Source organism: Priapulus caudatus, unplaced genomic scaffold (genome assembly GCF_000485595.1).
Source record: "Priapulus caudatus unplaced genomic scaffold, Priapulus_caudatus-5.0.1 Scaffold828, whole genome shotgun sequence".
In the NCBI taxonomy this organism is placed as follows: Eukaryota; Metazoa; Priapulida; class Priapulimorpha; order Priapulimorphida; family Priapulidae; genus Priapulus; species Priapulus caudatus.
The window spans coordinates 231,878-243,197 of record NW_014577889.1 but is presented as its reverse complement, the minus strand read 5'-3'; the positions used below and the strand labels follow the sequence as shown (position 1 = coordinate 243,197).

General features: G+C 44.9%; 1 protein-coding gene across 2 annotated transcripts in view; it reads left to right on the top strand.

The window, feature by feature from the left end:
• Window positions 1–1,190: 1,190 nt before the first annotated feature.
• Window positions 1,191–11,320, top strand: part of LOC106813816 (ketosamine-3-kinase-like) — a 21,220-nt gene continuing 11,090 nt past the window's right edge. The window contains exons 1-7 of one of the 2 annotated variants that reach the window (XM_014818045.1): window positions 1,191–1,258; window positions 6,425–6,607; window positions 7,483–7,566; window positions 8,003–8,103; window positions 9,171–9,333; window positions 10,020–10,070; window positions 10,531–10,672. In XM_014818045.1, coding sequence (XP_014673531.1) covers window positions 6,425–6,607; window positions 7,483–7,566; window positions 8,003–8,103; window positions 9,171–9,333; window positions 10,020–10,070; window positions 10,531–10,672 — 724 coding nt within the window. In that variant the 5' untranslated portion in view covers window positions 1,191–1,258. Of the gene's footprint in view, window positions 1,259–6,315; window positions 6,608–7,482; window positions 7,567–8,002; window positions 8,104–9,170; window positions 9,334–10,019; window positions 10,071–10,530; window positions 10,673–11,320 lie in introns of both variants that reach the window. The other variant, XM_014818043.1, reaches the window with a different exon arrangement.

Here is an 11,320-nt window from a genome sequence, read left to right as displayed (position 1 = left end):
TGTGAGGGCAGGAGAGAGAGAACCAAAGAGGGAGTGTTCATGTGTTCAGAGAGAGAGGAGAGGTATGGTGTCGTGTTGTGTTTGTGTGTGACAGCAGAGAGAGAGAGAGGAGAATCAGAGAGGAGTGTGTATGTGTCAGATTAGAGAGAGAGGAAAGAGCAGAGATGGAGAGAGGAGAGAGAAGAGAGAGAGAGAGAGGAGAGAAAGAGAGGAAAGGTGTGCAGCGCGCGTGTGTGCTGTGTGGTGTGTGTCCTACTAGTGTGTAGAGAGAGACTGAGAACCAAAGAGGGAGTGTTTGAGGGAAAATCAACGTTGGCCACGCTGAGCAATAAAGCCGTTGTGCCACTGTTGGCTGTCAGACGTTGGACAACGTTAACAATTATGACGTCTGCCGGCCAACAGTTGGCGCGCTTGAACAAAAATCTGTTGCGGCCAACAGTTGGGCAAAATGACGTTGGGCCAACGTTGGCAAAAAATACGTTGACGCCGCAACGTGGCTGCGCCGACGTTAGTGCCATCGTTGCAACGATGTCAACGTTTGGCTAACGTCGGCTTCAACGTTGGGCCAACGTACCCACCCAACGCAGCAAAAATCCGTGCGGCCAATCGTCCACCCAACGAGCAAAAATCCCGTTGGCCAACGTTGGTGCCAACTACTATAGGCAATAGGAGCGCAAATGCCTCCTACAAAATTTCTGTTGCGGGCCCCATACCCCACGCCCTATTGGCTCGATCGCTTCGCTCCTTAATTTGTTCTTTAACTCACAACATTTGCCTCCTACAAAATTTATCTCTGGATATGGCCCGGCACGAGTGTATGTTCACATCGAACAATATTAGTAAAGTAGATTATATAATGCAGCAATTTAACATAAAAGTAACAGAATAAAAAAAAAAAATTTACTTATATTTTGTGAAAAAGTGGAAATGTATTTTTTATTTTTTTACTATTTACGGTGACGTAATCACTTTAACGAGGTTTGGAATATTTACCTCTTTATACTTACTAAAGTGAGGCATTGGCATTAATAATATATTAACATATAAACACTCCTGGGTGTATACTCAATGGAGATGTATAATTTCAACAAAGTTAATTATTTACGAATAGGTTTCGCTTGGTTTTCAATAAAAATCTAGCATACTTTAGTATAGTTACCGATAGATGGCAGTGAGGTCATGTTTGTTTTATTGCCCACATCCGTGAGTTAGTGCGTGATAAAATTCTTGGAGCGCATAATTTGCATAATTTATAGAGGTAACCTTCTAACCTTGTGTGACGCGTGTCGTCGTGTGATTAAACGTTGTTTTTTTAACGGTGTTTATTTAATGTGTAAAATAAACCGTGTTTATTTAATTGTTGTTTACCGCTACACAAAGTGGGTTTCTAGTACTAGTAGAGTACTAGTACTAGCTAACTACTAGTAGTATTAGTAGTCAGTTACTAGTAGTAGTCAGTCGTAGCTATACTACTAGTTACTAGTAGTAGGAGTAGTAAGGCTCATTAGCGGTCTGATATCTATAGTCCCCAGGGACTCGCAGCGCTTAGGGCCTGCATACCTCCCAACTCTCATTGTTTGATACAAATCACTTCGTGCCTGAAACTCCTGTTTTAACTAATTACTTTTATTTGCATTGTGACCCTAACCCTTAACCCTAACCGCTAACCTAATCCTAACCCTAACCTAACCCTAACCCTACACCCTAAACCCCAACCCTAATCCTAACCCTAACACTACTTAGAATTTAATTGTAAAATAACTATAATCTTTTATCAACCAATGAGAGTGGGAGGTATGCAGGCCTAGCTGCGCAGTCCCCCAGGTACTGCCGGAACGTACCCTGGCGTCGGTCCGTATTATCGCGAACGGTACCCTGTAACTATCTAGCTGATTGATTGGTTAGGCTAGCGGTTAGGAGTGTAGGGTTAGGGAGTAGGGTAGCGACTCCCTAGACTCGTGTTAGCTGGAGCTGGGCGAGGTACGGTCCGGCATATTAGATAGTAGTATTTAGTGCCAGGTACGGTCGTATACCGCGACCGCACCTAGGGTACGTTCCCGGAGTACCCTGGGGGACATAGACCCCATCAGCATAGTAAAGCTAGTAGCTACGATATGCTGTAACTGTAGTCTGTATGTAGCAAGGCCAAGGATAGCTCTAGTACTATAGCCGCGTACATTGACTGCCGCAGGGCTTTAGAACATTGTCGGCTAGGAATTTGCCAGCACACCGGTCCCGACAGGTTCCACTCAAAATGGCCTCACAAAACGAAAGATGATCGGCTTTTTAACACTTATTTATCTACATGGACATCTCACTTATCTTTTTTGAACCCTTTCCACACTATTGACACATTGTAATTTATCCTTTTATTACTCAAAGTCAGCACTACTGCGCATTTCCCGTTTCAAACGGGAGTTGCGAACGCGTGACGTCACCGGATAGCGTAAGACAAACACATGGCCGCTATGGATGCATTATTGTACAAATACAATGGTGACGTCACCGCGTTCGCCACGCCCAGAATATTAATATTGAAACCGGGGATGCCAGTAGTGCTGATTTGAGTAATAAAAAGGATAAATACATGGGTGTAAAGTTGTGGAAAGGCGTCAAAAAGATAGGTGAGATGCTCCATGTAGATACATACAGTGTTTAAAAGCCCATCATTTTCTGTTTTGTGAGCCTATATGAGTGGAACCTGTTGGGACCGCGTGGTTGCTGCAAAATCAGCCGACAATGTTCTATAGCCTGCCGGCCAGTCAAATGTACGTGTGCGCATATATACTAGAGCTAGGCCAGACAAGACTCAGAGGTTGAAAGCTTGTTTCGTGGCTCAATGAATGTCACGCGTGTCGTCGACGTCCGTACGAGCTCAAACTCCTGTTTGTGATTGAGATTGCATTGTGATCCTAACCCTAACCATAACCTATTAAAAAAATTTTTAAATTTTGTACAGTTGACAACTGTGACGTCATTTAGCGACGAACAAGCTTTCAACCTCTTGAGTCTTGTCTTGGCCTAGCTCTAGTACTATAGCCGTGTAGGTAGGCCCTATGCTAACGAGTAACGGCGTTAACGCGGTTGTACGTTCCAGCCAAAAACTCACTGGCGCTGATTAGGGTCTATGGTCCCCCAGGGTACTGCCCGGACGTACTCTGGTACGGTCGGTATACCGGAACGCTACTGCTAACTATCTAGCCTCATATAGGTTTAGGGTTTGAGTTTAGGGTTACTGGGGAGTAGGCCGTACGCGACTCCCTTAGACTCGTTAGTGGAGTAGGCGAGGTACGGTCCGGCATATTAGATAGTAGTATTTTAGTACCAGGGTACGTTGCGGCAGTACCCTGGGGGACATAGCACCCTATCAGCCTCACTGGCAGCCCAAGAACAAGTCGGCACCTTTGCAGCTACAGCACACACGCGGCCATTGGACTATATATGAACAAACATAGCTCTATATATAAACAACATAGACTGTATATAACAAAAATAATTGTTGTTAATATATAGTCAATGGCCGCTGTGTGTGCTGTAGCTGCAGGTGCCGACTTTGTTCTTGCTGCCAAGTGGCCAAACTTGGCAAACAATAGCCCACAGGCACAGGGCACATTGGAGCGATTTCAAAAAAACTATATGCTAAATAAACATACAAAATCTATTTACTACCAAACTTTACTATTTCTATAGCTTTCTTTCACCTGAATTAGTATATCGCATTGCGACAATTCTTCTGTAACATGCGTCCAAATGCTATCTGCAACAAACACTGGCTGCGGCATTGCTGCCAGCTGCCACACTGAAACACATAAATAATAGCAGGAGGAAAGCGGTGCTGCCAAAATGGCCTCAAGCGCTCGCTTTGGATTTTACGCGAATACAAAACAAACATGTCAACCATTTCACTCCATCTTTGTTTCTAATTGAGAACAGTGTTCAGCTTAAAATCGGACTATGCGCATCAAATCGCTAATTTCTCCAGTACTAGAGCTAGCCAAATCTTTGTGTATGCATAATTCCACACTACCTTATGGCAAAATATACTCTAGCTTCCTCCCATTTCAGGCGGTTGCTGAAACCCACAAGAAAAGAGGTATGCAGAAATTCAGGGTAATTCTGGCGCCAAGCCAAATTGCTTTGCCAAACAATTTCGCAAGAATCGGTTAGGTGACCGTCAACATGTTTTTATCTTTGCTACCACCGTATCGCTGATAACCACAGCACCGCTCCACGGATGCTGGCCCAGAGCAACGCAAAAGTCCTGCTCCAAAAATCGGAGAGAATTTGAACAGACATTGGAGGTATTTCAAATGCTATTTATAGACAACGCGCAGTGAAATTGGGGAGGAACTTAGAGTTTATTCGGTCATAGGGTAGTGTGATATGCCCATGACACCAAGTATTTGCTAGGTCTTAGACTGGAGAAATCAGCGTTTTGGATGCCTCATAGTGCCGGCTTTAAATATTAACATACTGATCTGTGTTTCGAACCGAGCTGGTCTCGCCGAAATCACACAGAGCCCTGACGAAAAATTCTCGCATTTGCTCCGTTGGTGCGTTTTATGTAAATATGGACGTGCAAGTACAGCAGGGCTATAATAGGCAGCGCACTGCATTTTGGGAAACTACCACGCTGCTTTCCAACTCCCATACGAGCCTCGTCAGAGCTGCCAGTGGAGCGTTGCAAAAACGTTGCAGCGTTGCGGCGCAAAAATGAGGTCACGAAGAGCACCGGTGGGTGTTTCCTGATTCTGACAGCCATTTACATAAACTGCGCAACGGGAGCAAATGCGAGAATTTCGTCAGGCTTTGTGTGATTTCACGTGACACAGCTGTTCTTCAAATAGAAACAAAGGTGGAGTAGAATGGTTGAATATTTGTGTTGTATTCGTGTGAAGTCGAGCGAATTTTGGCAGCACGCTTTTCTACCTGCTATATATTTATGTGTCAGTGTGCAGTGGCAGCAATGGCGGCAGCCAGTGTTTGTTGCAGATGAGCATTTGGACGGCATTTACAAAAAATTGTCGGCAATAATAGGTGAAATTAAAGTTAAAAATTAAATCCTTTCCGCGCCTTCATACACATGACACATGGTTACATGGCGCATAGGGCGGTGCCTATCTCCGTTTCAGTGACCCTGAGGCCCTGCAACTGCTTTCACAGTAAATGCTACAGTAGGGGGTTAGTCCACTGGTAGCACTGCGAGTTAACTTGCCACACTCTATCTCTATTTGCTGAATGCTAAGCAGAGAAGCCGTGTGTACAATTTTTCAAGTCTTTGGTATGACCCGGCCGTGAGTTGAACCCCCGACCTTCCACATACGAGGCGAGCACTCAACCATTGAGCCATCGATAGGTGAAAGAGAGTATAGAAACATTAAGACTTTGGTAGTAAATAGATTTCGTATTTATTTAGCATTATATTTTATTGAAACGCTCCAAATGCCTGTGAAACAGCCCGGCTAGTAGTAGTACTGGTACTGGCACTGGTAGGGTCGTAGATGGGATCAAGGATAGTTTGGGACCCCCGCAGTATGTTGTCAAATATGTGCTACACTAATCTGGTGTGCTAAACTAGGCTTGGGTACGTGGATGTATAAAAACTCATAGATAGCTGGCTAACGTTAAATCGCATTGCGCGATGCGGCGTCACCGTCAGGCAGCTGCAGTCAGCTGCACAGACAACTTCCTGTACCGTTCTCGTTATGATGTTTACGTTTCGGAACACGCCTCACTGCGACTCGGCAACAGTATTGTAGTGAAATCGCCATTGTTATCTATTCATCGCATTTTGCGACAGCGGCGGTAGCCCTGCGGCATAGCAACGCGTCACGGCGTAAGCCAAGGAGCTAAATATAACAAGGAGAGGAAGCGGATTGGCTGTGGGCTTTTCGCCTCAAGGACGCCATCTATGGACCATAATCAGCTGAAACGGCTGTGCAGATCCGTCCCCCAGAGACAATAGAACACTAATCTGTTCTGGACCAATATGACCAAATATGGCAAATATGGCGGCGCTTCCTCTCCTTGTTATATTTAGCTCCTTGGCGTAAGCTAGAACGATGCTTGCGCCGTGACGCCGCTGCGCGTTTACGCTCTGCTCTCTGCGCTTTCTCCAGCCGCCTCCCCACACGCATGCGCCTTAGATCAATTGCAGTAGAGCGGGAAGTGGTGTTGATATCTTCTGCAAATAGTTTCATCAGCTTGCGACGCTTTCTAGGTTTCTTAGCGTCGCGTGCCAGTACGCGCCGCAATGTTGCATGCAACACTCGCAACATTTTTGATGCAACATTCTGCTCTTTGCGCTTTCTCCAGCCGCCTCATACGCGGCCGCCTCCGCGCACGCACGGCGATCCGGACCTCCTTCCTGTGCAAGTGCTGACTGGGACCTCCACCCTCCCTCTTCCTCCTCCCTCCTCCCCAGATGGTGCGCTCGAGCACATCCACTTTCCAGTCGATGGAGGAGCTGCACGATGAGATCAAGCTGAAGCTCGGCTCGAAGACGCTCGAGCCGTTCGGCCACGGCGGCGGCGGATGCATCAGCTCCGGCCAGGGCTACACGACCGACCACGGCAAGGTCTACCTAAAGGTCAACAGCAAGGCCAAGGTGAGGGATGGCGCGGCGAGGAGGGAGGACGGGTGAGGCCGACGACGGCGATCTAGATTGTGATCTGGAATAAGATTTGTATCTGGATCTGGATCAGTATCTAGATTATGATCTGGATCTGGATGATTATCTGGATCCGGAACGGGATCGGTATCTATCTGGATTGTGATCTGGATCTGGATCGGTATCTATCTGGATTGTGATCTGGATTAGTATATGGATTATGATCTGGATCTAAATCTGGATAAACCTTTGGATATGTATCAGGGGTAGAAATTAACTTTTGAACACGGACTCCCTAACCTCAAAAAGAGGGAGTCCGCAGCAAAATGAGGGAGTCCGCAGTCTGAAGTTCAAAATGAAAGATACTAACAATATTGCATGTGCTTATTTTTAAGATTTATGCGGTTGCATGTCTGCCAAATTTTCTTTGGACTTTTATAGAAAAAATACGGTAATTCCGCGAGGCCGTGCTCTGGAACGAACTAGTTAGAATGGCAGAATTTTCAGGGAGTCACACGGACTCCTGCATATGTCAAATCAGGGAATCCGACAGTAAATCAGGGAGTATTTGACTCCGGACTCCCGTTAATTTCGCACCCTGTGTATTAATATCTGAATTAAGATCTGGATCTAGAAATTGTAGAATTGTGCCTGGATTAAAATCCACACCTGAATGTAGATTAGTACCTGGATCGGGATTTGGATCAGGCGCTAGAGCTGTATCCTTTCTAGAAATTGGTTGCACTCTCTCAACTAACGAGCTGTAAGGCTGGGATTGTTGATTGATTGTTGAGGGTAATAGCAAGCACTGTAATACTTGCATGTGTAACATGCTGCCTTTGTAGTCATCGTTCATTTCATTAAATTTTCAGGCAAGACGGATGTTTGATGGTGAATATGCAAGTCTGAAAGCCATAGCAGAAACACACACTGTCAAGACACCAACACCTATGTTAGTAAGTATTTTATTAACATTCATTCAACTGACCAAGTCCATACATAGGGGGATGTCACTATACCTGCGCAGTAGAGGAATTCACTGTGCATACTATAAAAACTCCAAATACACTTCAAAATTCCCATCATATCTGTCCAGAGAGTGAATTATATATATGTATATATATATATAATATATATATATATATATATATAATATTTATTCGTTTATAAAACTATACAACCGTCTAGAAATTTGTTTTATTAGTATTATATTAGTAATGATAGTTGAACACATGGTCATAAATGTCATTTCATGAAGTTTGCAATTCTTAAAAAAATTCAAAATTAATGTTAGTTGAATTGAACTACACCAGACACAAGTTTAATGCTTAATCTTGTTAAATCTATAATCGATGAATATATTGTGTACATGCGGATTGGTTCGTCACACAGGTATTAGACAATCCAAGCGGCGGTGCACTGCTTGTAATGGAGCACTTGGACATGACAGGACTAAGTAAACACGACGCAGAGCTGGGGCGGCAGCTGGCAAGGTACGTGCCGTCCATGTAGTGGTAGCGGTGCACCCTGAAAGCCTACCGATACTACTCCAAAGTCTAACTCACCCATATCTGTTAGCAAGTGAGTTCGTTCATTTATAGAGTACCGAAGTGAGACGTCACGGTGGCATGACAACGAACCTACTGGTTCTACACAACCCACTGGCTCCATAACATTAACTGCGTGAAAATGTTGTGCGTACGTAAAACACGAGTGTGTGCGCTGCAGACAGCGGTAAAGCATCGGTAGGAAGTCGATCTTACAATATTTAATTAATAAAAAAAAATTAAAACCTTTTTTTTTTTCTTTTTTTTTTCCCCCCGTTGCTTTTCACTTCCATCCTTTGGAAATCTATAAAAACTGCAATAATGACTCTCAGAATGATGGTTACAATCGGGTACAAAACACGACACGCAGTTAATGTTACCAGAGCATATGATTGTGTAGAACCAGTAGGTTCGTTGTCATGCCACCGTGACGTCATCACTTCGAAGCTCTATATTATTGCGATAACATTGCTTTTGCCTGATTGTTTAGATAGTGGCATGAGCATAAATTTCATCACTTGTAGGGCCACAATGTAGCCATGGCATTGACAGCAAACATTGTCTGCTACCTTGATCATTGTTGTCGGTTGTGAAGCAATTTGCTCTGCCACAGAGCACTGCTCCCTACTTGCCACTTATTGACGAATCTTCGTCGATGCATTAACACACTTTTGCCATATTCACAATTGCACGTCTGCTCAAGTTTCATCTGTTTAAGTTGCCAGTTTAGATCGAAAATCATGCTTGTGTAGCAGAGGTTTGTACCATTTCTATGGGTCGCGGAACCACTGCTGCTACCCCTGCGTGTGTAGCAGAGACTTATACCATCTCTATGGGTCACAGATCCACTGCCCCTACTCCTGCATGTGTAGCGGAGGCCTGGACCGTTTCTACGGTCACAGATCCCTTGCCCCTACTCCCCTCGTGGGTTCAACAAGCTCATCACTCGATGCCGTCGGACGATGAAGTTGGCGACGAATGATATACATTGTTAATTATCCTGCTGCTCGCAGGATGCACCTACATAACGAGTCTGTCGGGAAGCAGACGAAGAAGGCGGAAGCATCCGTGCACAAGGACGAGGATGCGGTGGAGTACGTCAGCAAGTATGGCTTCGACACGACGACGTGCTGCGGTTTCCTTCCCCAGGATAACACATGGTGCGACGATTGGCCTGTAGGTGGCGCCGCATGGCTACGCTGGTTATTTATTTGATCAGTTATTGTTTATTTGTAGTTACCTCCGCCCACGGAGTGGAGGAGGTTATGTGATCGCTCTCGTGTAGTGTGTTCGTGTGTTAGTCCATTCGTGTGTTAGTGTGTTCGCGCGATCGATATTAGCGCGTCGAGTCAGCAGCAGGCCAGTCAGTAAGCAGCAGCCAGCAGCGAGCGGCGAGCCAGCTCGTAACACATACATGTTACATGGGGCGTATGGCGTATGGCGTATGTCGCAGGCGGAGGTATGCACTCTGTGAGTGCCCTCTGGCTAGTTGTTGCTTTTATCACAGACGTGTACGTACTCACGAGCGTGCGCGCAGCGAATGTCGCGTACATTGATGTTTCATGATTTCATTGACGTGTGACGCTGGAAACCTTTTTTTCACTTGTACGCAGTTGATAGATTTGTTTCGTGCGTAAAAAGCACATTCTTCAAGAAATTTAGAATTAAATAGCTTCACATCGGGAATATATTTGTCAACATCATTTGTAATAACGTTGAATATACACGTGTGTTTTTATGACGGCATTAATAACTGCATTTGAATCGATCAAAATCATGCCTTATGTGCTGTATAGGGCCAAATTCTGTACTAGGTTCATTTCTACTGGTACAGTAATAGTTACTTGTGTGTCATTTCACAGACATTCATGGCAAGGAAGCTCAGCACTCAGATCACCCGTCTTCAGGAAGAGGTGATTACGTGGTCTCTGTGGCGTGTTTTTTTGCGGACGGACAATTAATTCAGAACAGCAACTGGGTTTATCGTGTGGTTGTCGAAGCAGCATATGCGCACAGATTTATAGAAGAATAAATAATCTCGTGTAACTGTTGTCTCCTGAGTATACGATCTTGTACCTGTTCCTGTATGTAATACATCTAGCTCTCATGTAATGTACCAGTACATGCACATAAGACATGATCTGTGTTTGTGAGTAATAAGTAAGTATATGTTAGTAATAGTATATACACCTATACCTGTGTCTATACTATAGTATATTATATACTGGTGTTAATGCATGATACACTAGTACCCATGTATGATACACTGGTATCAGCATGTAATACTTTGGTACCTGTGTATAATACACCTGCGTCTGTGTATTGTAGACTGCTTCGCATTATGTGTAATGCCAACTGTACCTGTTGACACAGAAAAACGAGAAGGAGGCGCCTGAGTTGTGGTCGAAGCTGCAGCTGAAGTTTCCCAGCTTCTTTGAGAATGTCGACATAAAGCCGGCGTTGCTGCACGGCGACCTCTGGGGAGGAAACGTGGCGGAATACGCCGACGGACCAGGTAGTAAATCCGTTATCTCTCAATGAATTGTCGAGTAAGTTTCAAATGTAGGATTGTTCATGCTCGCAACTTACAGCTCTGCACGGTGCGCCACCTACTGGATGTATGATTCCCGGCTTTTACGCGGGGTAATATACGACGGTGAAGTGTAACAGCACCGCCTGCTGTAACGGCACGCGCTTTGATTGGTTGAAATCGCGTCCTATACGGTGAGGGGATAATATGCCAGGCAGTTCTACTGAGTAGTCTACGATCCAGCTTTTAATTGTAATTTCTGATTTAACCGTTAACAGCCCCGGCGTTTCTGTGGCGTAGTCAACAGGCAAACCGGCCTCTTTCATTTGGTGCTTGCTCCGCGTGTCGTTTGCATAATCAACCCGATTAAAACTCGCTCTCAAACTCGAAACGAAACATTGCTGTTGGCGCATTTCTTAATAGATTCTGGATTTTAGATTCGGGTGCCAGTTTGTGTTACTACGAGCGAGTGGTCGCATGGGGATGGCTCTGCCATCCCGCCTGCTATTTCCTCTTCTTATTTGTGCGCACGCGTGCTCAACCTGACAGTCTCCTCCCGCCCCACCCCCAACGTTTCTTTTTGTTATTTACAAATTGGTTTTTTAGCTCATCTGACGTAGTCAGATGCAGCTT